The sequence below is a fragment of the Exophiala xenobiotica genome (genome assembly GCF_000835505.1).
Source record: "Exophiala xenobiotica strain CBS 118157 unplaced genomic scaffold supercont1.1, whole genome shotgun sequence".
In the NCBI taxonomy this organism is placed as follows: Eukaryota; Fungi; Ascomycota; class Eurotiomycetes; order Chaetothyriales; family Herpotrichiellaceae; genus Exophiala; species Exophiala xenobiotica.
The window spans coordinates 1,781,748-1,806,868 of record NW_013562494.1 but is presented as its reverse complement, the minus strand read 5'-3'; the positions used below and the strand labels follow the sequence as shown (position 1 = coordinate 1,806,868).

Sequence of the window (25,121 nt, the reverse complement as noted above, 5' to 3'; positions counted from 1 at the left end):
CAGAGTGGTAGGATGCTCGATGTGGTTTTGCCATGTGTCTTGGTAACTTATTTGAACTGTCGTCGTTTTCAACATTTCACAAGAATGTGCTTTGGTAGACCATGACTCTCATTATCTTCCGGCATCGAGATCATACAAGGGACATGTCTTATAGTTCTATCTTTATGCATCGCTTCCTCACCGAGTCGGGCTCCTCATACGACAGTGTGCCCACTCGCGAGATATTCGGATAAAGCCCTGACAAAAAGAAAACACCGCGTTCAACATCGTTCGAATACACGATACAGACCTTTCAAATTCGCAACTTCCAGGACGCCCCTCAGCATACCCTGCGTAGCGACGATCCGTGATCTGAATGCCGGGAAGATGACATGTTCGAGAGCATGGTCTAATTCCTTCCGTCTTTTCTCGACTGCTGTATCGACATCAACGTCAACATCCTCGTCCACGACATTCTCACCATCACCTGGCTCTGTATCCATCACCGTCGCCTCGTCGGCGGGTATGGGCTGAGCCTTGTTCTTGGCCTTGTGCATCGGCCGTGATAGTTGTTCTGGCACATAGAATGAAGCCAACTCGCGAAGAAAGGTCTTGAAACAAAGCTCCTCCTGCGTCCAAGAGACAAACGGTCCGAGCCGTAGGAGAAAAGTTGGCAGCTTGGCCATGCATGGCATGTAACCCTTCAGCAGCAGAGGGATCGTTTCGACATGTCCGTCATCCGAGATTTCGATGGAGAAATACTCGGAGATCATCTGCCTCCGGCTCATCAGCTGGTCGTACACTTTCTGCACGACATGTTCCCTGTCAAGGTGGGCGCAGTCCCGCGCAGTCTCGATCTGATGCTGTGCAGCAATATCGAGTAACTCGCGTAGCTTAGGTGGTGGCCGTAGCTGGATCAGGCCAAAGTTGCCGAAATCTGTCAGGCCGACTTGATAGAAGAATTCATTCGCCGTCATGCCGTAGTCGACCAAGTATAGCTTGACTCCCGATTGGATGGCTGCAAGCCGTCTATTGCTGTCGACAACGCCGACGTACGTAAGAGAGGCAAAGACCTCGGTCAAGCCATTGTGCATAGCTTCTCGAACCTCGGCGCGTAGGTTCTTGACTGATGTCAGACGAATCTGTACTTGCTCTCGGTCGGTGGTCGTGTAGCCTACACCTTCCGCCGCCGCCGCCGCCGACGACTCGTCCTGAGATTGAACACTTGTCAGGGCTGGTGGGAGCATGGAAGTGATCTTTCTCATCTTCGAGTCTGTCCGGACCAGGTTGTTCTCGTAGGGCTTCTTGGTGGTCGATGGCTTGCCCGGAGCACTGTCATCTGTGGAAGGTGTCCTGTCAGCAGTCATCGATGCGGATCTCATTGGCGTCATTGGGGTGACTCCAGGAAGTAATGTTTGTGTTTTGAAGGTTCTGCTGGTGTCCACTTTCGCTAAACTTTCGCGAATGTTGTCACAAACAATCTCAATTATTTCGTCCTCGTTCAAGAAATGGACTTCGCGCTTCGTTGGATGCACATTGACATCGACTCGACCAGGATCGATGTCAAGACAAAGATAGATGAACGGGTGGCCGCCTTTGGGAAGGAACATTTGGTAGGTCTGCTCGACGGCCTTTTTGACAGCGGATGACTCGACTGATCGGTTGTTGATGAACAAGAGTAAGGTTGTTCGCTTGACGCTGTAATTGGCATTGGTAGCATAGCCCGAAGCACGGAAACCCCATCTGGTGTCTTCAACACCAAATTCCATAAGCTCCTTTGCTATAGTGCCTCCATAGGCCTGCTTGATCCGGTCGACCTTGGTTGCCGCTGCTGCTACCGAGAAGCCTGCACCGGATTCGCCATGCTTCTTGATCGAAAATGCTACTCCTTCTCGAAGGACAGCATACCTGGTAATGACATCCAGGACCTTAGCATACTCTTCGGAAGGTGATCGAAAGGCACGTCGCCTATTGGGAATACTGTAGAACAAGTCTTCGACCGTAATTTGCGTTCCAAACCGACCAGCTGTCGGTTTTGGATCAGGACTCTGACCAGGTTTGGCAGGAGTGAGCTTTCCATCAGCATAGTGGGCTTGCCAGGCACAACTCGAATTGGCTGTCCTGGTAGTGACCTTCAGATGAGCGATATGGCTGATACTTGCGAGAGCCTCGCCGCGAAAGCCATAAGTGCCGATTGACATGAGATCTTCGAAATTCTTGAGCTTGGATGTTGTGAATCTTTGACATAGAATGGGCAGATCGTCTTTCTGCAAGAGGTCAGAAGGTTCAGATGCACCGCAGCCATACATACCTCGATGCCATGGCCATTGTCAGTGATCTGTAATAGTTTGAGGCCGCCTTCTTTGACGACGACTTCAATGGCGGTTGATCCAGCATCGACCGAGTTCTCAAGCAGTTCTTTCAGAGCGTGCATGGGTGCGACGATAATTTCTCCAGCGGCAATCTTGTTGACGACATCTTGATCAAGCGCCTTGACGCCTAGTTAGCGATACTCTGGGCCACCGTGAAGGGGCAACAAACGTGCCTTGATACGACGAGGGGCCTCTGGTGGCAGGCCTGCTTCTTCTGCGGTTCTTTTGACACCCCGAGGACCATCAGAGTCCATATCCATGGGATCCGCCATCTTCTGTGTGGACGACGTTCAACAGCGCCATAGAAGTGATAGCTAGGAATCTACCTGTAGACAGGACTCACTAGGTACCTAGGTAGGCTTATGCAGGGGTTGGATACTGGCAAGTGATACCTAAACTAGAGGTGAAGATTAGGCAGTGGCGCCCCCGCAAAATGATCAAGTCATTGGGACAGGCGCCAACCAGACACCGCGAGTCATTCAACGTCACCTGCGCCCTCGACCATCCGCAACTGTTTGTGAGGCTTCAGCGCATTCATTGCGGTCACTTTCAATCCACAATCATTGAGTCACAAAACTACTCGACCCTCGGGTCCAAATTCCATTAGGCCTACTGAGGTGAACCGACATTGTTCCATCTGCAGAACCCAGACCCAAGCCAATGGACCGGCAAAGGTAGCCATCCTGACAGCGAGCTGTCTCGTCCGTTCCGAGATGTCTATGAATTTCGTTACCTTCAACCAGGATTACAGCCATCTGGCTGTTGGTGAGTGGCTCACCTGGTACATTGGAATCACCAGCCTGACTTTACCGAGGCACCTCGAGAGGTTTCCAGATCTTCACGACCGACCCGTTCGCAAAATGCTTCGAATCGAGAGATGCCGGCAACATTGCCATACTCGAAATGCTCTTTTCCACCTCCTTGGTGGCCCTCATACTGTCTCCGCGACGACTTCAGATCAAGAACACGAAAGTAAGGTGCATCGAACGTTGTCTATGCCGGCCTTTGCTGACAAGAGCAGAGAGATTCTATAATATGCGAACTGACCTTCCCAACCACAGTGTTAGCGGTGCGGCTGAACAGAAAGAGACTGGTCATAGTCCTGGAAGATCAAATATACCTCTATGACATACAAACTATGAAGCTACTCTACACCATAGAGACATCTCCGAACCCGACAGGCAAGGCAACCTCCAAGGCTCCGCACGGCGCGGTTGACTGACTTGAACTCTAGCAATTTGTGCCCTCTCACCCTCCTCGGACAATTGCTACCTAGCTTACCCATTGCCACAGAAGGCTTCCGCCTCTTATGCTGCTCCTTCTCATGCACCGCCTAACAGCACGCATGTCCCACCAACTTCCGGCGAGGTATTGTTGTTTGATGCGATCAAGCTCGAGGCAGTCAATGTGGTCGAGGCCCACCGATCTCCGCTGTCATGTGTGACTTTCAACAATGAAGGGACCATACTTGCTACCGCTTCCGACAAAGGGACTATCATTCGAGTGTTTTCGGTCCCAGACGCACACAAACTTTACCAGTTCAGAAGGGGTTCTATGCCTGCCAGGATATACAGCATGGCATTCAATATCACCTCGACGCTCCTGTGTGTATCATCAGCGACGGAGACTGTACACATTTTCAAGCTTGGTCCCCAACAGAGTATGGACCTCGCAAACAACGAAGAACCTGCTTCTCCTAAGAGGACGAGCTCTGCTTTCACTCGACGATTGAGCCAAGGAAGTGATACACTGTACGATCAACCTGGTGATGACGAGGATGGCCCGGAATCGCCTACCGCCATGACAAGCCGCAAGCCGAATGGAACGTTCATGGGCCTGTTACGAAGAACGTCGCAACACGTGGGAATCAATCTTGCCTCAACGGTGGGCGGATACCTTCCCAAAGGCGTGGCGGAAATGTGGGAACCCGCACGAGACTTTGCCTGGATCCGACTCCCGCGGTCCAATTCAGGAATGCCCCCAAATCAATTGCGGAGCGTTGTTGCCATGAGCCCAAATTCTCCCCAGGTTATGGCGGTCACGAATGAGGGCAATTTTTACGTTTTCAGCATTGACCTGGCGAAAGGTGGCGAGGGCACTTTGATCAAACAGTACTCGTAAGTCAGTGGGCGGATGTCCAGTAGTTCGATGCTGACCGTAGCCAGGGTTCTTGACATCAACGACAAGATGGGAGGTTCCGGAGTGGATTATTGACCAAGCATCCTACAGAATCCCAGATGGTTAAATGATCTAGCGTTGGCGTTACGGAAATGTTGTGAGATGATGATCGACCGGCGTGCTGCTTTCTGTCGATGTCAGATCCTCGTCGTGCTCGTCGCTCAGTCGGAGCTTGATGCATCTACTTATATTTAAGGCTGCCACTCCTTGCTCTCTGCACTACTTTTGATTTGTGCTCCGCCCTATCCCGATTCGGCACGAGTGTGTGAATGATCGACCGCAAAGTTCTTTTCCCGCATTTCAAGGACAAAGCCAGGGACAAAGCACTGGTGTATATCTATCATTCGATTCGATGTGACCGCCTAAGCAGTGAGCACACATTTTAGGCGCACTCCATAGTCGGCTGCAGTGTCACCGTGGTGGAATTGATCCGGTATGCGGAGCAGATTCGAGCGAGAATTAAGCCGCGCTAACAAGCCTGACGGGCAGGTCCAAACGAAGCGTTGGCTAAGATTCCTCTTACAGTATCGGCGACGTCCTTTTCGGTCAAGTCAACCGAACTTCGCGCCAGCTTCCATACGGGCCGTCTTCCTCTCACAGAAGACGTCGAGGCGGCTCAGCCATTGTCGGTTGACCTCCGGACCCCAAGAATTATGGTGTCTATTCTTCTTCCATCTATTTGATTGTTCTGGCCTGACCGTACATTGGAGATTATATAGCCTGAAGTGATGAGTTCATCTGAATCACATACAACACTAACATTCTAGACATCATGGGTTGAGGATCTGCATATATCAGGAGACACACCGACGTACAGTTTCTGTCTGGACACTTTTCGCCGACGGTCGATGTCAAGATATTTGGCCGGAGAGTATTCAGGTCACCGCTTCTCTAATTGGATTTTGTGTGTATTGCTACGAGCATTTCATATTTGGGGTTCTTCTGTCATGCAGACCGTCAATTCATCGTCGGGTGGTAGCTCAACCGCCATCATCGAGCTTCCAGCGAGTCCTCATGTTCGAATGGATGTGCAGAGAGCAACGGCCATCCCCGAACATCCGCCAACTTCACCTCAACCGCCTCTAGAGGCTTCCGAACCTCAATTGCAGAAGTGGAATTCACCTCGGATCAACATCTGGCGCTGCGCTGGGACCTTCTGGTCATTCGTCATCTTGGGAGCCAACGATGCTGCCATTGGTGCTCTGATCCCTTACCTTGAGGAGTGGTATAACGTCAATTATACCGTCATCTCTTTGGTCTTTCTCAGTCCCATAATAGGCTATACATTGTCTGCACTGTTGAATAACCACATACACGTTGTTTATGGACAGCGAGGTGTGGCGTGCATTATGAGCTTGTCACATCTGCTCGGATATGGTAAGCTTCTGACCAAAGACTTACACTGTGAAAGACTGACAACTGACGACCAACACAGTCGCTGTGTGTCTCCATCCTCCTTTTCCCGTGCTAGTGGTGGTTTATATCCTCGTTGGGTTTGGAAACGGTCTGGGAGACAGTGGCTGGTGAGTTGGGTGGCTATGGAGTCTGAGCCCGATCCTGATCCTTTTGCATAGGAACGCCTGGATAGGCGACATGGCCGACGCTAACGAGGTTCTGGGCTTCCTCCATGGCTTCTATGGTGTCGGCGCAGCCTTGTCTCCGCTCATCGCCACGACTGTAGTCACGCAAGCCGGCTGGAAATGGTATGAATTCTACTACATACTGGTTGGTGGCGCAGCTATTGAAGTCATGGTACTTGTTGGCACGTTTTGGAAAGCGGACGCGCGAGCCTTCCGTGCCCAACGCTTGACGACGGCCGATGCTGAGATTTCCAACGAGTCCGAACCTGCTCCACGTGAGACTCAAGAACAATCCACCTTGAAGAAGCTCAATCCATTTGGCAAGAGAGAAAAGGGCAAGAGCAAGACGATTGAAGCGGTTAAGAACAGAGTCACAATACTTGCATCCTTGTTCTTGCTCGCGTACGTTGGCGTCGAAGTGAGCATAGGAGGCTGGATCGTCACCTTCATGCTACGAGTTAGAAAAGGCTCGCCGTTTGCGTCTGGCATGACATCGACAGGATTCTGGCTGGGCATCACCGTCGGGCGATTTGTTCTCGGTTTCGTTACCGGTCGATTGTTTCCGAGCGAGAGGTGGGCTGTGACCACATACCTCGCCTGCAGCGTGGGCTTACAACTCTTATTTTGGCTCATTCCGAACTTCTATGTCAGTTCCGTCATGATAGGGTTTCTTGGTTTCTTCTTAGGACCGATGTTCCCAGCCGCTGTTGTGGCACTTACCAAGCTGCTTCCTAAGAAGCTGCACGTGGCCGCTGTGGGGTTCGCATGTGCATTTGGCGCAAGCGGTGCCACGGTGTTCCCGTTTGCTGTGGGAGCTATAGCCAGTGCAGCTGGTGTGAAGGTGCTTCAACCCATTGTGTTGGCAGCTCTAGTACTGTGCGCGGTGGTATGGCTGTTGATCCCGAGGCTACCAAAGCAGAGAATGGCTTGAACATTTCGAGTGTCGTGGCTGTTCCTGTTGTTGGCAGAAGTACGTTGCAAGCATCCGAATCACTGCGATGGCCGAACAGACTGCTGCGAATGGTCAACATGGAGAAAGGGATGAGCCAATTCGGATTAATGAAGCATTGACATCGTTGACTGACTTGGCATCCGCAACCAATCAGTCTGATGCCATACTATTAATAGTGATGGGGCAAAAAGCCGTTTCAACCCGCCCGCCCAGGCTGAGAGTGAGAGTTGATCATCAACTAGCGTGCACGGGGTTGATGCGAGTCATCAGCAGGGTGCGCCACAGCCATATTCCAAGTTCCAGCATGGAGGCGAATCTGGCTTGCCAGCTCTGAAACAAAATCAGCAGAGAATCATGGATCGCAAGAACAACCCTCGCATCAGGGGGCAATAGGAGGCTTGGAGGGCTGCTTAAGGGCAAAAGCTGGGGACTAAGGGGGCCAAAGGGGGAATGACAGCCGAGGGGCGCTAGCCTTAATGGAGAATTCTAGGCAGGTTAGCAAGGGATGCTAGCCATCATTAGCCACTTATTAGCCACCATCAGCCACCAGAAAAATTCCCTGGTCATACCCTCCGTCCACCTGTCTTTTGGATAACACCACCTCCTTTATATCATCTTTTTTTGACACATTTCTATCTCGTTGAAACCGATCATCAGCTTTATGGTTGTCTTCTGCCCCGCCTCTGTATTTGCCCAATAAAATTGGTCTGCCTTTCGTGGAAGTCCTTGTGAATTGACCATCTATCCCTTTCGCGTCCGGAACGCGTCTGGCCGCCCTTTGCTCAATGTTTGCTACTTTCGCCCACCCACAGCAGCAACCAAACTCAACGCCTTGAATATCAGAAACGGGAATTGCAATCAGCCTTTTGCCGATGAGGGTATCTGACGGGATGTTCACCCCAAGGCATGCGCCTCTCAAAGAGGGTCGCTCTTTTCCAGGATTACCATATGCCGGGCCATCGCGGAGGGCCATCAAAAATCGCCAAACAGCTCTGATCATCCTAGTCCTGTTATGCATTCCATTAATATACTTCCTGTCATCGAGTGGCTCCAGTACGACTATACATCCACAGACGAGAACGCCGGCCGACAAGTTAAGGGAATTCGCGACCGATCCCGAAGTTGTTCTTCGCCCCAATCCCGATGCAGTACCACAGCAGGAGAATGCTCCAGCAGCAAACCCGGCCGCCGCGCATCCGGAGGACGTGCAGTCTACAGGCGAGGTCCCATTCAATATCCCAGCAGGCGACGAAGTTGCCCAGGCACCAGTACAAGCAGCTCCTCCTCCATCCGCGCCGAAGCCAAAGTCACCACCCGCATCCAATCTCGATGATCAAGTGTCGATAGACCATGAGACATCGGCACAGCCGAAGCCGAAGCCACCTGCAGTGCCAAATAGGAAGCCATCTTCATCTGATTCAACTTATTTCTCGGAACGGCCCAAGTTCGAAAAAGCACTGACTCGAGTCATCAGTCTCCTTCCCGGTGAGATGGAGGGCCGAGATTTACTTCGGCCCGTCGAGGGGACCGGCAAGGAGAAACTCCGCGAAATGAGTCTCCGAATTCGTGAATACAAGAAATTCTTCGAAGCTTGGGAAGCTCTGCATCTGGCATTTGATGATGAGGGCGGCAGCTACGTACGGGATGATGTGATTCAGTACCTTCGTCACCACGTCCATCAATCATCATCCGACGACTTGGCGGAAACCGGTCTCGCTCAGACAATCCACTCGTACGAGGCGTACCGATACTTCCTCGTCAAATTCGGACAACTGCTCTTCCCTTGGACAGCTCCTTATTTCCCGGATCATATGACCTTGCATTCGCACTTCAAGAAGGGTGGCCGGGGTATCGTACTCACTGCCGGAGACGATCAAGCACCCTACCTTCTGACAACGATCCCCACTTTCCGGAAACTTGGCTGCGAGCTTCCTATCGAGGTCATGTACTTGGGCGACTCCGACTTGAGCGAAGACTACCGGGCGGACCTGGAAGCTCTGGACGGAGTTGTAACCCGCGATATTGCACAGATGGTAAACGACGAAGGATGGAAATTGGCTGGTTGGGCGGCGAAACCTTTTGCCATCCTCCATTCAAGCTTTCGAGAAGTCATCTTCATCGATGCCGACAGCTTGTTCATGAAAAACCCAGAAGTCCTGTTTGATGATTCTTCATACCAGAAAACAGGTGCTTTGTTCTTCAGAGATAGACTGATCATGCCAGAGTCGAAGAAGCGATGGCTTCAACAGGTTCTACCTAAGCCGATTTCGAGACAAGTCAAGCAGAGTCGCTTCTGGACTGGCGATAGTGGTCATATGCAGGAATCAGGTGTCGTGGTGGTGGATAAGTGGCGACATTTCATTGCCCTCCTGCTCGTCACTCGAATGAACGGACCTGACAGAGATGGCAACAAGGATGAAGGCAGGATTGGTGTTTATGATATGGTCTATGGTGAGTCCAATCACCTGATTTTGGTGTCTTGTACAGCTGACTCCTTTTTTAGGTGACAAGGAGACATTCTGGCTCGGTTGGGAACTCGTGGGAGACTTGGACTACTCTTTCCACCGAGGTGATGCCGGTATAATGGGCATTGTTCAGGATCCTAAGCCTTCCGAGGAGGAAAAGAAAGAAGAAAAGAAAGAAGAACCCAAGAAGAAGGAGAAGAAGAAGAAGAAGAAGCAACCGGTGCTCGACGACAACGGTAACCCCATTGAAGGTGTTGAAGTTGAGGTGGACGTCGAAGAACCCGTGGAAGAGGAAGAGAAGCCCAAGCCTGAAGAAAAACATGAGCCTGAAAGTTACACCATCTGCGCGCCGCAACTGCTGCATCTCGACGTGGATGGCAGCCCACTGTGGTTCAACGGCTGGCTTCAAGACAACAAATTCGCGGACAAGAAGAAGAGGAAGTTTGGCAAGTTCGAGCACTATCTGATCGAGCCCCGGGATATTCGGGAACCAGGAGCGTGGCAGCTAGAGGAGAGCAACATGTGCTGTCTTACTACCGATCCCGACTTGAAGAGGGACTTTACGCGAGAAGAGAAGGACCTTCTGGAGATGATGATACAGCAGGCCAGGGATGTTGGGATGAGTGGTTGACCCTGGTGAGTGACTGGTTTAGGAACGAGAATAAGCATTGGATTCAGATATATTGCGAGCATTTGTCCGGGCGTTGTGGTCATATTGTCTTCGTTGTTGGCTCTGTGTTGGTACTAGATTTTGACGACGGGGGATGGAAAAGACGAAAAGAGGAACAGACGAGGCCATGGGGCCGAAATGGATATCGCTCTCCTTCATTTCTTCATGAATCCTTGTTTGTACTCCTCCGTACTCGTACTCGAACTCGTCCTCATTTGGTAAATCCCTACAACATCGACTGGTCATGACTTCGGCAGTGTCTCCGAACCTTGCGCCTTCTGGGTGCATTCCAACCAATAGTCGGACTCATCAGAGCTGAGCACAAGTGATGATGAACAGTTTGGTAGCGCGACACAGCCTCATGGAACTGGACACCGAGGTCTATGAGATCACGACTTTTTTGGTTTGGTCATGTCATGGCAGTACTCCAGATGCCAGGATGAAGAGGACGTATATCAAGCGGCCGAAGCTCATGATGCTTTACTGTGTATATCTATATCCTCCTCCTTACTGACAGGCATCTCATTGCCCGATACTCCGTACTAAAACGATTTATACGCGTTATACGTAGAAAGAACCAGACAAAAAATGTACCGATCCCAACTCGTCGCCAGGCGCCTCGCGCCTCAATTGACCAGCAGCACACGCACATGCACCCCGATCCGGACATTCATATCATCCAGCCCACGCACTGTTGGCGGGCCCACGACAGGCCCTTCGAACGACGGGTATAAAAGTCATGGTCAGCCTCACTAGCCTCTTCTTTCTACCTCTCCCCCCGGCCGGCCGGGCCCCTTTGGCCGCTATTTCCCTGGCGGGTTACCGCCTCACACCTACAGTGTACGAGAGAGAGGTAGAGAGCTGACATGAAATGAACGCGTGGCAAATAGACGGGAAGAAACCTATACGCGAGCATCCCAAGGACGACGACTCCCTGCCCAATTACGTCGAAAGCAAACTCGGCGAGCGGGAAGAATCGCGTGGAGGCAATAGTAATAGCAACACCAACCGTGGCAAGGCCAGCTTGGGCAGTGGCGGCAAGAGCCATGCCACGGGAGAGAGCATCGTTCCCGAGTCGGTGCAGCGTGTGGCGCCGGAGAAGTTGGAAAAGGCACTGCCGGAGAGTGTGCATCCTGTAAGTCTTTTTGCCCCCTTGCAAGGTTTTTCAAAAACACGGTGGGAGTCAAAAACACGGTGGGAGATGGTTGTCCTTGAACTTACATAGTACAATCGTGCCATGGGTGGGTTAGGGGTTGTGCTGACACCTTTTTCCCTTTCGCAGACAAAGGGAAGCGAGATCGATCCTGATCCAAACCAGAATAAGAGTGCACGGTAGCGACCGTCAACTACGCGGTTGAGTCGAACTCTTTCATGGGTTTTTCTAGTGGTCGTGGTAGTCGTCAACGTGGAAAGAAGGAAGTTCGGGAATGACTGCTGGGTCACTGCAACCGGGGTGAAATATGTGTTGAATGATTGGTGTTGAGTAGGCCAAAAAATGTATATATATTGCTGGTAGACGTTCTGTTCCCTGCTCTTCGTGACAATGCAACTCCTTCTGCTGAGACGCGTTCCATCTTGCTCTGGGACACCATATTCATCGTCCTACCCTATTGAAGTCTTTCATTGCTGTCGTCCGCGCAGTATATGGAACTTGCTTGCGTGAAAGACTGTGCGGCGTAAGTCGTTACACAAGCATTTATTCATTTATTTTATTTGACGAGGCTGAAAATTCCGCAGCCTCGCGCATCACAGTGACCTCCGAAATCTTCAATCCCGAACATGTCAGGTCGCAAAGATCGTTGTGTTCTTGGATATGATCTATTAACACTCCTTTGATGCCGGCTGAGATGGCTCAAGCCCGGCCTCATCGAAAAGATCGGCCGAAGAAGCCAGCTAACCCGCTGATCAAAGGCATTCTAGCATTTTGCAAAAAGGCCAGCATTTCCGTCGTCGATGCTCCAAACGAGGTAGAACAGTCCGACGACGCTGGCGATGTAAGATATCACGATGCTACAGCCACAGCCAAGGCCAAAACCACAGATGGTCTGGTCGGACTGAAGATTTCACCCAGCGACTTGCCCAAGCGGCACACAATCTATCCCCCACTTCTACTGTTGCCGCACAAATTCCCAACGCACAGCGCAAGATGGACGGATGTGTACTGCGCATTGTCCGAAGACGACAAAGAGGAACTCTTTCGGTGCATCGCTGAAGAAGGATTCGTCGGCAAGCAGATTAGCAGGATTGCCATCAATGCGCCTATCGCAGCCGAGGAGGAGGAGGGCGATGAGGATGGTTTGGATGTCATGGTGGCTGCTGCAGATGCCGCTGTGAGCGAAGCCTCAGCATCTTCTTTGCGGAAGGGGAAGGAGAATATCCTGCGCAGTCCGTCTGGTCTTGTCCCTGTCTACGGAGATTGGGGCCCCCCGGGAAGGGGTGCAGGAGGTGGTGGTGGACGGAAGAAAAGCCCAGGGGTGGTGGATCCCACACGTCCGGACTTTGAAGAAGCGTTCTGGACGTCGACGTCTCAGCACAAGGGCATCACGCAGTGCTGGGCACCGCTGTATACCATGTTCAGTCGGGGAAATATATCCGAGAAGGCGAGGATTCTTGGGCTTTGTCCTCAAGGTCGTTTCAACACGGCCTCCCAATTTCCTGGCCTGACGGTCAATGAGCTATGCGAACCTGTCGAGTCGATCGATGTCGTGGACTTCTATGTGGGAATTGGATACTTTGCCTTCTGCTACCTGGCCAAAGGTGTGCGGCGGGTCTGGGGATGGGACATCAATCCATGGAGCATCGAGGGACTGAGAAGAGGCTGCGAGCGAAACGGATGGGGTAGCTTGGTGGTCAAGGTCGACGATCAGGGAAATCTGGTCGGGCAGGATGTGGCCGATGTTGTTCGCGGGATTCAGGAGGGCGATAAAGGGCTCACCAGGCTTCCACCGGGGGGTCAAGAAGAAGGGCGGCAGAGGGAGGTAAAGTGTATTGCCTTCTTGGGGGATAACAAATGGGCGGACAAGGTCATGAGGGAGTTTCAAGAAGCAGGAATGGAGTTCAATGTCAGACATGCGAACCTCGGATTGCTGCCCACGTCGAGAGGCAGCTGGGACAATGCTGCGAAAGCCATCGTCGGCCTCAGGGGCAGCGGTGGGAAAGGGAAGGATGGTTGGATGCACGTCCATGAGAACGTCGATGTTCGGGATATTGACAATATGGCGAGACAGATCGTCCGCGATATTCACCGTCTTGTACAGGTCGAATTCCCGAGCCGAGAAGGATGGTCTGTCTCTTCGGATCATGTTCAGCAGGTCAAGACGTACGCACCGGGAGTGATGCACTGTGTCTATGATATTCAGATCAAACCCAATGGATGAAATTCGTGTCTTTCAGCTTTCTACCGGTAATCGTACATGATCTCGTGCCTTCTGAAAATGTCTCTTGCGGTCGTCACCATTATTGTTGCTTTCTGAACTTCATCGGGATGTTCTTCTCGACAATGTTTTGCTGTTGTTCCCGCAACACCCGCTCCGCCTCGTCTTCCATCATATCGTGTTTCCTGAAATGTTCGATGTCTTCTGGGTGTATCAAGTCCTCCTCCTTCGTGTTCTCGTCGTGGTATTTCTCGAAATGGTGGATTTCGTATTCATATTCATCATCGCCGTGGTGGCCCGGTCCCAGCCCGGAATCGGGCAGCTTCTTGCCCGCGCGCACGCCGTTGAGCCATTGGTCGCGCGTGATTACACCACTGTTGGCAGTATCGAAGATCTTGAAGGCGTTGAGGACGGCTTTGTCTTTGACATCGGCCGCGGTGGACTTGAGAGATTCGTCGTCTAGCCCGTACGTCCGTCGGACCTCGTCAGGAGTCCAGACACCGTCATTGTTGAAGTCGTGAAGGGAAAAGAACGACGAAGGGTCGAAGTTTGAGATGTCTAAGACAAGTTTGGTCAGATAAGGGAGTGCTCGATCGAATACCTAGGCTAGGTGCTAGGAAGGTAGGCTTGCGGCGTACGGTGTTCTTCCTGCATGTGGTACAGAGCCCAGTCATCTTCTGGCTTGACCGTCTCTTCCTGTGGGTGCGAGCCATGGGCGCTGGCGAGAGCGAAAAGCAGACAGCATGCCACGATTGATGTCCTCATCGTCGCTAGGGTGCAGAGATGGCTGGCGATGAGGATTCAAGGGAGAGGTACTCCGTACCGCATCTCGACAAGGCCAAACGAGCCGCGGGCGTGGAATAATGACATAATGTAGCTAGGTACCCGCTTGGGGCCTGTTCGGGAGCCCAATGGCTGAATTCCTCGTTAAACGGACCCCTGGCGATCAGCTCCTTAGGCGACGGGTAGGTGCTCCGTAACTTACCTAGGTAGGTAGGCAGCGTGGGTAGGTACCCTAAGCTAGAGCTTAACAAGCCCCAAGCAAACATGAGTTACATTACTACAGTCTCGTAAATACAAACAGCTGCCGCTTGAATTGTCGAAACAGCAATCGGCCCTCGCATTGAACAAGAGGATCTCCTGTCACACAAACTGTCCTCGCTGCTGTTTGTCGTCGAATGGCACCCTAGCGCCAACTTGCACGATTTACCTATGAGACAGCAGTACACCCGAAAAGAAATCTTCCATACTGACTTCCCCTCCAACAGCCTCTGGCCTCATCACCTTCTTCTGACATGCAGGAAGCAGATGAGGTCCCTATTGTCACGGGTCCAAGTCAATGAGCGAGATGGGCATCGGCAAGCCGCGATCGTCTAGATGCAGTTCTGTCTACCTCCTACTATGCGGTCTAAAGTGAAATGGATCGTTTGCTTCACTGCCGACACCACTTCATAAAGACCTCTCTCTTGCACTTCCATCCTTTTCAATCTTGACATTGATCTTATGTGAGGCTCCCTTCTTCGAGACCCCTCACAACGCTATGGATGGAACTGTACCCGCCGCAGTAGCGAACACGCTCGTTACTCAGACGGCCTTCAGCGAGCCAGGTTTTCAAGAGCCAACCGATCTCGGTCACGATGAGGCAGACTATCTCACCGAGTCAAACGACGAAAGTCAAGACGGATCTCAAACCTCGGAAGCCACGGCGGAGTCGGATCGAGATGCTAATAAAGCCACCCTCAATGACTACGTGCTGAAGACCGCCGCCGCCAACGAACGGCGCGCATCATCCCCTGGGCAAACCAAGAACAAAGAGTCTGACAGTATCATCGATCAGGCCCGCGAGTATCAGCAAGAACTCTTCGAACGTGCCAGAGACGAGAATGTCATTGCCGTCCTCGACACTGGAAGTGGTAAAACCCTCATTGCAGCTTTACTGATCAGACACTTTCTGCAGCAAGAATTGATCGACCGGAGCAATGGCAAACCAGGAAAGATTGTCTTCTTCCTCGTCAACAGTGTCCATCTCGCCCGACAGCAAACCCGGTTCCTCAACAACAATCTACCGCAGAATGTAAGGGAACTGTTTGGCGAAGCCAACGAGGATCTGTGGAGAAGAGCTGATTGGGACAACATCTTTGCCAACAACAGCGTCGTAGTTTGCACAGCTGCCGTCCTTGATCAATGTCTCATGCACTCCTTCTTGACCATGGGACAAATTTCACTGCTCATCTTTGACGAGGCCCACCACTGCAAGAAGAATCATCCATACTCCAGGATCATTCGGGACTACTATCTGAAATGGAGTGGGGACAAACCTCGCATATTTGGAATGACTGCTTCTCCAGTTGATTCCAAGCGAGACATTGTCCAAGTTGTCAACGATCTGGAGGCCCTCTTGCAGAGCAAGGTGATTACTACCAAAGACGCCTCGGTCTTTGAGTTTGCACCGAGGGCAACAGATGACTTCTGGACGTATCCTCCGCTGCATGCAGGATTTGACACGGAGCTGAGTGCTCAACTGCGTCCTCTTTGTGGCTTCATTGAGGATTTGAAAAAGTACTTCACCTTTTCTAGATATGCGGCGAGGGAACTCGGTACCTGGGCAGCTGACAGAGTCTGGAAATACGGTCTTCCGACGTCGAATCACGAAGCCACAGCCGTCATCAAGCAATTTGAACGTAGCAGAACCTACATCGAGGAGCCTGGCAATAGCCGACGAAAAGCAGCATTGGATTCTGTCCAGCGGGCCATCTCTCTCGTCAAGGGGTACCGTTTTGGTCCTCCAGGTGATGGCGCGGATCAAGAATTATCACCTAAAGTGAAATATCTACTCATGGAGCTCAAGAAGCGATTTTCGGGGTCGCTGGCCGCGCGAGGAATAGTCTTCGTCGAACAGAAATTTACAGCATTCATCCTTTGCGATCTATTCGAAATGTTGCAACTCACCAATCTCAGACCGGGAGTCCTCGTTGGCGTAGGCCAGGCCAGTGCAGAGTCAAGTCCATGGAGGGACCAAGAGACCGTCATGGAAAAGTTCCGGTCAGGAAGGATCAATCTCATTTTCGCTACCAGTGTTGCTGAGGAAGGCATTGATATTCCACAATGTAATCTGGTTGTCCGCTTCGACCTGTATGAGACTCCAATTCAGTACATGCAGAGTCGAGGGAGAGCTCGGATGAAGAACTCGATTTACGCGCATATGATCGAGGAAGGCAACCAGAAGGATATGTCCAAGGTCGACTATGCCATTCAGATGGACGATTACATCAGAAGATTCTGCCAGGACCTTCCCCCAGACCGTCTGCTGGGTCAAGGTTCGAAGCTCAAACAGCTCCTCGCTAGAGATGCGAGTTGCCAGAGCTTTGAGACTGCCACTGGAGTCATTGCAAGCTATAGCAACTCTCTGCTGCTTCTGACAAGATATGCGGAGTCCTTGAAGAGAATCGGTGCGGCTTCGGCGGAAGTCTACGAAGAAATCATCGACCCCGAAGCAAACATGTTTAGATACAAGGTCATACTGCCAGCAACTGAAGATCCACGTACTGCCAAAGTCAAGGGTGCTCTAGGGGATGCACGAACGAACAAGGTCTTAGCTAGGCGCTCCGCTGCCTGGCACTGCTGTTTCAAACTGCGCAGAGCAGAACTTCTTGACGCGAATCTCGATAGTATCTTTGTGAAAGTCAAGCCGGCCAATCTGAACGCTCGCATCGCAGTATCGGAGAAGAAGGACAATTACGAGAAAAAACTGAAGCCCGACTTTTGGCTGGAGGGCGGTGCGGACTCGACAAATCTACCAATCCGACTATTCGTCACTCAAGTTGTCCTTGGACCTTCATCGAGCTCGACGGCGACGAATAGCTTGCTACTCTTCACACGCTCACTTTTGCCGCAGCTTCCAAGTTTTCCCGTCTATGTGGATGACAATGTGGAAAGACAGGTCACTTGCATCCAGATGTCGCAACCGGTAACCGTCACAGAAGAGCAGATCGATGCTTTGACGAAGTTCACCCTCAACGGAGTGTTCAGTGATGTGTTCCACAAGACCTTTGCCTCGGATCCTAAGTCTATGAGCTACTGGCTGAGCCCTCCGGCAAAGGGACCCTTGCGAGACTCATTCGAGACTATTGTCAATATGGAAGAACTCTTGCTTGTTGGGAACGCCGAACGCAGACGTTGGGTGTCTATCACGGATCCAGAGGATGCGCCCAGGAACACAAGCGCATGGTGCAATGCATTTCTTGTCGATCCTGGTAGCGGAAAGTTCCGTTACTTCACAGAGAACATCGAGCCCGAGAAATCAATTTGGGACGCGCCGCCAGAAATTGCAATCAATCTCCAGAAGAGACACAAGGACACGATCATTGGCTTCACCGATAGCACTTATGGGAAGTACCGTAAAGATCCGAACACCTTCGCGAGCAGATACGATCCACACCAGCCCGTCTTGAAAGCCAAGGTAGTCCTGGCGGGCAGGAATTATCTGAAGGAATGTCCTCCGGAAGAACAACGCTTCGCTACGTGCTATATCGCGCCTCAGCCATTGGAGCTCGCTCGAGTGTCGCCTGATGTGGCGGCATTTTGTGTATTGTGGCCCTCAATCCTGCACAGATTGGAGTCCTATCTGATTGTGCGTGAAGCATACATCAAGCTCGACTTGACCGAAGTGCCCCTTGATCTGGCTCTTGAAGCATTCACCCAGGGAAGCAGCGCAGATGCCGCAATTGGAGATGTGCATTCTGAATTGGATGGCAACGATGCGTCTCGCGCCGCCGTACAGAAAGCGGCTCTGAACTACGAGCGTTTGGAATTCATTGGCGATTCACTTCTCAAGATGATGACAACCATCGCCGTCTTCAACCGTACTACCTGCAACGAGGAGGGAATGCACTGCAGGCGCATGGGTCTGCTCTCAAACAGCCGTCTATGCACGACCGCGTCTGCACCACACTACGAGCTCTTCCGCTACATCCGTGCATCGTCTGACCCTCACTGGCAGACCACATGGTATCCTGAATTCTTGAAGCAGACAGGAGGCAATCAGCGACGGCTCAAGCTGGACCTGAAACACAAGCAGCATGCATTAGGAAAGAAGACGATTGCCGACGTTTGCGAGGCGACCATTGGGGCCTGTATCATGACTAGCCAGCATTTACCGACGGAACAGAAGTTCGATCTTGGTATTCGTGCCATCACCAAGCTGGTGGACGACCCTGATCACGCCCTCACTTCCTGGAAGGAGATTGCCCCAATGTACAATCCTCCAGCATGGAGCCTACAGACCAACGACCCCGTGGCCTCTGATCTTGCGAACAAGATCGAACAGATCACTGGCTACACATTCAGACACCCACGCTTGGTGCGTTCAGCATTCACCCACTCGTCGGACCAGAACTCGCCGGTTCCTGACTTGCAGCGCCTCGAATTTCTGGGTGACGCCTGCCTCGACTGGGTTTGTATCTGGTGGCTCTTCTCGACCAATCCGACTCGCGATCCACAGTGGCTGACCGAGCATAAAATGGCCATGGTGTCGAACAAGTTCCTCGCCGCGCTGGCGGTGGTGCTCGGCTTCCACAGACTCATCTACGCCACCACGCCCGCTCTCTACGAGGAAATCGGAAACTACGCGGCCAAAGTGCAAGAAATCTATGAGCAGGAAGGTGTCAAGCGTGACTTCTGGACTCGTATTGGCTCGGGCTGCGCTCCGCCCAAAGCATTGGCCGATCTGGTCGAGAGTTATCTGGGCGCCGTGCTTCTGGATTCGGGATTCAACTTCGTCGAGATTGAGAATTTCTTCGAGAAGCATGTGAAATGGTTCTTCGAGGACATTGAAGCCTACGACACCTTTGCAAATCGACACCCGACTACTCACTTGTTCCGCCTCCTCAGAGAAGAGTTTCGATGCCATAAGAGCTCGCCCGAGATCATCGAAGGAGTGGTCTCGGCGCCGACAACAACTGGAGATCGTGAAGAAGGTGACGATGGTGCAGGTGATCAGTCAGTCGGCGGTGTCACCGTCCACGTCGCCTGGTTCGTGCACGGTCGGATCGTGTCGGCAAGTAAAGGGCAGGGAGCGAAGTATGCCAAGGTCCGAGCGAGCAAGTCTGCTTTGAAGATTCTGGGCAAACTGAAGGTTGATGAGTTCCGAAAGGAATGGGGTTGTGACTGTGCGCAGAAGGGCGTGAAGGGCGTGAACGGCACGGAAAAGCACGAGGACGAAATTCAGGAGAAGGCGACTGACTAAGTATCAACCTAGGCCATAGTTTTCGAGGCATCAAAAGAATGGGCCAAGGATGTGATATGACCAGACAAACAGAGTCGAGAAATGAATGTCCCGAGAACGTTAGAAAGACTTCTTATTTCGATTATCAGGTTGAAAGACCTCGTGGACAGCGGATCTTTCCACTTCCTTTAAAGCCATCCGCCTCTCCTCGTGCCTAGCTTGTAGCGTCCACCTTGTTGTGACTCTCACTCTCCGCCTTCCTGGCCTGGGGAGGGTCAGGTGGCGGAGGAAAGAGCTCCTGCACGAGACCCGGAAGGAACCTATCCAAGCGTCTGACCGTTTCGGGCCAGATCTGCATATCCTCCGATTTCGCTTTCTGCTTCTCACCTGCATCGACAGCTTCTTCAGCTGCTCCATCGCCTTCTGTTGGCACTGGTATATGCGATTCAGGCACTGCTGTAGCTTCGTCTCTTGCTAGATATCCCGTCCCATCCATGACGAGCAGAACATTCTTGACGCCCTCAAGTACAGCTTCGGCCAGGGCATCGCCTTCTGCGCCGGCATTCATGAGTCGATCAAGCAACTCCAACACTTTCATCCAAACATCTTTCATTCGTCCAACTTCGACAAGCCGGTCGAGATATCGTAGAAAGATCTTGCACAGTAGGCTAGCAGCGTGAGCCCGCGTGTCGTTCATGCCAAAGGGGTCGACTTGATAGATCTCCGGCTTCAAGAGCTTCAGCGTCATCGGGAAGAGCACTTCATCGAATATGGCTGTCCACTCCGTATGTTGTTCTCTGTCTGCCACGCTTTCCGAGAGTAAGGTGCGCTGCAATGCCGAGAGCGCGCGATGCCGGACCTCACGACAGGGATTGACGCATTGCGTACACAAACCCCGGAATATGGGCGACCAATATGCCGCCCAGGCTTCGTTGCGCTCAAGATGTGACTGGGCAATGAGGCCAGGTATACGATCACTGAGCTGGTATATTAGGCTGACAGCCTTGATCGCCCGCTGCACTACCGCAATCTCTTCGTCGCGTGCCGGCTTCGCCTGATGACCTCGCTTGGCTGCAAAATCCTTGCGCTTCTCTTGAATTGATCCAATAGCGCCCGCAGCAGCAAAGTCGTTCGCGAGTGCGATGGCCGATTCAAAGTTGTCAGCTGTCACAGTTGTTGGATTGGATGTTGCCAGCGTTGTAAGGATGGCGAAGACCTTTTCAGCTTCCGTCTTGTGCTGATGTAGTCGTTGCAGCGTAGACCAGAAATCGGGGGATTTTGTGACTTCATTGGTCAAAGCTCCAGGAATAGCGATGCAGCTGGCTAGTCCTTTCGTGATTACTGGAGCCGTACGGTCCAGGACAGTGTCATCGAAGCTAGAAATGGCGTGCAGAACGACGGGAGCGCGCATAAAATCGTAAGTCTGTGAAGATCATTAGCACGTTGACTCGTTCGGCGGCAGGGCAACTTACATAGCTATACCGTAGCAACTCGAGAAGGTAGTGTATGATTCTTGTCAGCGCCAGTGGATGGATATTCGACGCATCTCTAACTGCATTCTCGAGTGTTCCAGTCAAAGCTTCACCAGCTGCGGCGATCGTCTCGTTATCCCTCAAAGTGAGCATGGTCGCCAATTCCAGGAGGAAAACGGTCCCCGCGTCATACTCTGACCCAGCCTTTGGCATGCGGTGACCGTTGACTCTTGCGGTGACTGGAAGAGGGCGCTCGGGTTTGACGGTTACCACTGGTGAAGATTCTTCCATCTGTGACAGCAAGGCAGACACTAAACTCTTGATCTGAGCCGGGGAAAGCGAAGCCATGTGTCTGAGCACCAGATCCGGTTGGCAGGCTTTCACACAATCAACCGAGCTCAGGGTATTTTCCAATTCCTCCTCTGAAGGTTCAGGGGGATCATCGGCAGCGTAGCTCGAAAGATAAGATGTAAATGTTGAGAAGATGCCACTGTCGCCGAGTCGCCCGTCGCGGTCGATGACTTGCGATGGTGTTTGCAGAGGAATAGGACCCAAATTAGCAAATTTCGTCCCTTCGATGGTGGGAATTGTGATGAGAGAATTGACAAAAAGATTCCTTAGAATCCGCACGACATATATCCACGTGTCACCAATAGCGTTCTCATGCCCCGACAAGATACGGAACAGTAGGACGGTCGATAACTGAGCCCTAAAATCTCTTCCGAGCCTGACAGCCATCTCGCTAACCATGATGCTCTTCTTCCCGACCTGAACCTCGGTGTTCAAGGTTGTGCTGGGAGGTATCTCTGCGGCCAAGCCACTAATCTGGCTGATACTGTAGATTATGCGATCGAATGCCTCTGTAATGCCGTACTCGGCTGCGATTTGTGCGCATTGGTCAAATCCAACCACGACGCGAGAAAAGACGGCGTCATCGGACGCTGACATGAAGACGTAGCAGAGAGTCGCAACTATGGGTTTCCAAGTCGCTTTGAACATCTCTGCATCAAATGCATTTGTATTGCACAACTCGAGTGACCCAGCATCACCGGTTTTCAGCAACAATTCCTTCCATGCGTACTCAAAGGCATGTTTGTTGTCGTGTTCGTCAGGGAGAATAATCTCATTCTGCTTGATCGCGTCGTAAATGTCTTGCAAAAATTCCGGGGCAAAGTCTTTCCCAGAATTGACCCCCCTCAAATTCTTCGAGAAGTCTTCGACTGCCATCCTCTTTTGTGACTTAATATTAGGGTTGTACAGCTCGGTATTGAGCATAATGATGGCATAGGTGAGAATGAATGCGGCGTCCTTGTCCGCAATCTCCTCTGGATTAACCGTGGAGCAATATCTTTCTGTAAAAATGTTGACAATCCGCTCAATCAAGGGAGATTCACCTGGCAGGCGGAAGGAGCCGAGGATTTCTCGAAGTGCTTCGTCGATCCGTTTGTCCTTGAAATCGAACAGACCGATAAAAGCAGTCAATAGACGTTCATTGTTCTTCTTCGTCAGAAAGTCACCAAGCATCTTTTTTGAGACGTGCGATGTCCCTTTGAGAAATTGTGCAACTTGTACCGGATCGTCAGGATTGTCGATAATGCCATTTCTCACAAGGTAAGCAATACCCGCCTTTGCATCATCATTGAACTTGGAAGCGCCACTTTTGATGATCTTCTTCCTCACCCGTTGCAACCTGATCTTTTCTATGCGTTCCTCAGCATCCGAAGGTCTTCCTTGGCGGACTCTCTCGGCCATGAATTGGACAAAACTCAGCAAGGAATCCAAACACAGAGGTGGCACATTGGTCGTACTCCAGGTTGCCGAATCCGGGAATGCATTTCGAGATAACAGTCCAACCATGTCTTCACAGAGGTCTTGCCTGTCAACCTCGCAGTCGTAATTGACGAACAATTCCACCATGAAGGTGGGCATGCGTACCAAGGTTCCGATGGCCTCGACCATTGCTTCTCGCGCTTCTGGCCGTCTGGCACCGCCCTCAAGTCCCAATCTCTGCCTATCCTTGATCGGCACGGGGGTCGACCGACCACTGTTGGGCTGTGAGGGAGCTGGCCTGACCAGTTTCGGGGCTTGTGGCACGCCTTCGTAGAGTGAAGGATCAATTCCTGGCTCTTGTGGTATATCGACGCGAGGATGCAGGCACGCTACAAGATAGGACAAAAACAATTCTTGCTGCAGTTTCAGTAATTGCCGGCAAGTAGCCAACAATGTGCCTGCAACGCGGAGAGAGCTGTTCAAGAGGACCATATTGTCGGAGCGGACAAGCTGAAACAGATGTCGACACAGATCATCTTGGACAAGGCCTGCGAGAATGGGTTGCTTAGCGATCCAAGGGCCGGAGACTTCCAATGCAACATCGATGATCCTCAAGGCCATGATACGCATGGGATCAGTATGTGTTCTGTCATGCGGGTCAAGGAGGTCGATCAAGACACGGAAAAGTTCCTTGATGGAAGGTAAAGCGTATGGTTCGACGTTTTCATCCCCATCTTCTTTGCTCGGTGCTGTGGTATTCTTCGGTTCCACCCTTGAAGCCTTGGCTTCAGAGGCCTGCTCAGAGCTGGGTCGTGGATCAGTGTCGATGCTTGGACGGTCCGTCTCTCCGTTTCCCATGACACTCCCAGTCATTGGCGGCTCGATCTTCAAATCTTCAGCTGCGCTCGTCAGAGTCGTCTTGGTATTCGAGCGGCTCCTGCTCTTTGATAGTTCTTCCACCTTCAAGTACTTTAGCCTGCTGAAGACGACTTGGCACATGGTGACCATTGCTATTTCAGCCGACCTCCTCAGGACTTCTGACAGTCGCGCCTGACAGCACATACTCAAGCCAGTGCTCATCATTTCGCAGATACTCTCATCACCCAGTAATTGACCCTCTGGCCTGGAAATGATGTTCTCCATTAGCCGCAATATCCTGAGCAGAACGACCTCATCCGCTGCCGTGTCACTAGCTTCGAATCGACAATGGGTGATCGCTGCGCTGAGGAGGTGCATTGCCGGGCCGATTCTTGGACTCTTGATGGTGATGATGTTGTAGGCAAAGAACTTCGTGATCGAGATGACAGCCAGACTGGTAATAGCAGCACTGGTGGAGGAGCTGCGTATGACCTGCAAGAAAGGATGCAGAAGCTCAGGAGCGTCCACACTGCGCACGTCTCTACATCCGGCCAGATCTCTCCTCAACCGAGAGAAGGCTGTGAGGAGAGGGTTGTCCTGCATGCTCTTTCCTTTCTTTCCGCGTAGTCCCCATCGACTAGCCAGACTGGCATTCTCATCATCTGAAGCATTATTGACGTTTAATCTTGCCCTGCCTGGGTCTGCTATCACGGGTGTTCCTCGCCGACTTTGTGACGAAGACCGACGCAGTTCCGAATCTTGTAGCCTCGAAGCACCACCGCCCAGGATTGTCGACACAGAAGATTGAGCCCAGCGCGCATGTTTGCGCATGGCAGAGGTAATTGTTATACATTCCGTGGTAATGAGAGCAATGGGATCGATTGCAATTGCTGGTGTAATGTCGAATGGTATGTTGACTTGAGCGGGCGTAAGATCTGGTATCGGAGAATTGTCAAACTGCGGGATAGAGACATGAGGACGAGAAGCATCTGCACTCTGCGCTGCATTGTCAAGGCTGTCCGGTGTGGCCATGGCAGGCGGATCGTAGGATGCGGAGAGGGAGTGAAGGATTGGCTTGCGTTACCGAGTGGTAATGTGCATCTTGACTGGTGGTACGGCCTAGGGGTTCAGTCCTCTGCTATGCTGAAACTTCAAGAGCAGAGAAGGACATTCGACAAGCCCCTAAGTTCGGTGTAGATATATCAGCTATTAAGCGGCGTGGACACCT

At 51.8% G+C, this 25,121-nt stretch overlaps 9 protein-coding genes across 9 annotated transcripts; 6 read left to right on the top strand and 3 right to left on the bottom strand.

Annotated features, from left to right (window-relative positions):
- Nucleotides 1-61: 61 nt before the first annotated feature.
- PV05_00702 (uncharacterized protein) lies at nucleotides 62-2,714 on the bottom strand. The gene is made up of 3 exons (XM_013465618.1): nucleotides 2,525-2,714; nucleotides 2,291-2,470; nucleotides 62-2,246 (listed from the first exon to the last, which is right to left on the bottom strand). Exons 1-3 carry the CDS (start codon nucleotides 2,621-2,623, stop codon nucleotides 261-263), a joined length of 2,265 nt encoding a protein of 754 aa, XP_013321072.1. The 5' UTR covers nucleotides 2,624-2,714; the 3' UTR covers nucleotides 62-260.
- Nucleotides 2,715-2,898: 184 nt separating this feature from the next.
- PV05_00701 (uncharacterized protein) lies at nucleotides 2,899-4,760 on the top strand. The gene is made up of 5 exons (XM_013465617.1): nucleotides 2,899-3,116; nucleotides 3,166-3,323; nucleotides 3,373-3,532; nucleotides 3,586-4,468; nucleotides 4,517-4,760. Exons 1-5 carry the CDS (start codon nucleotides 3,065-3,067, stop codon nucleotides 4,563-4,565), a joined length of 1,302 nt encoding a protein of 433 aa, XP_013321071.1. The 5' UTR covers nucleotides 2,899-3,064; the 3' UTR covers nucleotides 4,566-4,760.
- A 307-nt stretch (nucleotides 4,761-5,067) lies between these two features.
- Nucleotides 5,068-7,365, top strand: PV05_00700 (uncharacterized protein). The gene is made up of 3 exons (XM_013465616.1): nucleotides 5,068-5,906; nucleotides 5,965-6,052; nucleotides 6,104-7,365. The coding sequence occupies exons 1-3, from the start codon at nucleotides 5,378-5,380 to the stop codon at nucleotides 7,038-7,040; spliced, it is 1,554 nt and encodes a 517-aa protein (XP_013321070.1). The 5' UTR covers nucleotides 5,068-5,377; the 3' UTR covers nucleotides 7,041-7,365.
- Nucleotides 7,366-7,640: 275 nt separating this feature from the next.
- Nucleotides 7,641-10,435, top strand: PV05_00699 (uncharacterized protein). Its single transcript, XM_013465615.1, has 2 exons — nucleotides 7,641-9,512; nucleotides 9,565-10,435. Exons 1-2 carry the CDS (start codon nucleotides 7,934-7,936, stop codon nucleotides 10,155-10,157), a joined length of 2,172 nt encoding a protein of 723 aa, XP_013321069.1. The 5' UTR covers nucleotides 7,641-7,933; the 3' UTR covers nucleotides 10,158-10,435.
- Nucleotides 10,436-11,067: 632 nt separating this feature from the next.
- Nucleotides 11,068-11,532, top strand: PV05_00698 (uncharacterized protein; the record flags this gene model as incomplete). The annotated part of the gene is made up of 2 exons (XM_013465614.1): nucleotides 11,068-11,331; nucleotides 11,479-11,532. 2 exons carry the CDS (start codon nucleotides 11,068-11,070, stop codon nucleotides 11,530-11,532), a joined length of 318 nt encoding a protein of 105 aa, XP_013321068.1.
- Nucleotides 11,533-12,043: 511 nt separating this feature from the next.
- Nucleotides 12,044-13,573, top strand: PV05_00697 (uncharacterized protein; the record flags this gene model as incomplete). Its single annotated transcript, XM_013465613.1, has 1 exon — nucleotides 12,044-13,573. One exon carries the CDS (start codon nucleotides 12,044-12,046, stop codon nucleotides 13,571-13,573), a length of 1,530 nt encoding a protein of 509 aa, XP_013321067.1.
- PV05_00696 (uncharacterized protein) lies at nucleotides 13,480-14,393 on the bottom strand. The gene is made up of 2 exons (XM_013465612.1): nucleotides 14,209-14,393; nucleotides 13,480-14,128 (listed from the first exon to the last, which is right to left on the bottom strand). The coding sequence occupies exons 1-2, from the start codon at nucleotides 14,333-14,335 to the stop codon at nucleotides 13,653-13,655; spliced, it is 603 nt and encodes a 200-aa protein (XP_013321066.1). The 5' UTR covers nucleotides 14,336-14,393; the 3' UTR covers nucleotides 13,480-13,652.
- A 252-nt stretch (nucleotides 14,394-14,645) lies between these two features.
- Nucleotides 14,646-19,922, top strand: PV05_00695 (uncharacterized protein). The gene has a single exon (XM_013465611.1). The coding sequence runs from the start codon at nucleotides 15,111-15,113 to the stop codon at nucleotides 19,812-19,814; it is 4,704 nt and encodes a 1,567-aa protein (XP_013321065.1). The 5' UTR covers nucleotides 14,646-15,110; the 3' UTR covers nucleotides 19,815-19,922.
- On the bottom strand, nucleotides 19,904-25,101 carry PV05_00694 (uncharacterized protein). Its single transcript, XM_013465610.1, has 2 exons — nucleotides 21,266-25,101; nucleotides 19,904-21,216 (listed from the first exon to the last, which is right to left on the bottom strand). Exons 1-2 carry the CDS (start codon nucleotides 24,923-24,925, stop codon nucleotides 20,008-20,010), a joined length of 4,869 nt encoding a protein of 1,622 aa, XP_013321064.1. The 5' UTR covers nucleotides 24,926-25,101; the 3' UTR covers nucleotides 19,904-20,007.
- Nucleotides 25,102-25,121: the final 20 nt, after the last annotated feature.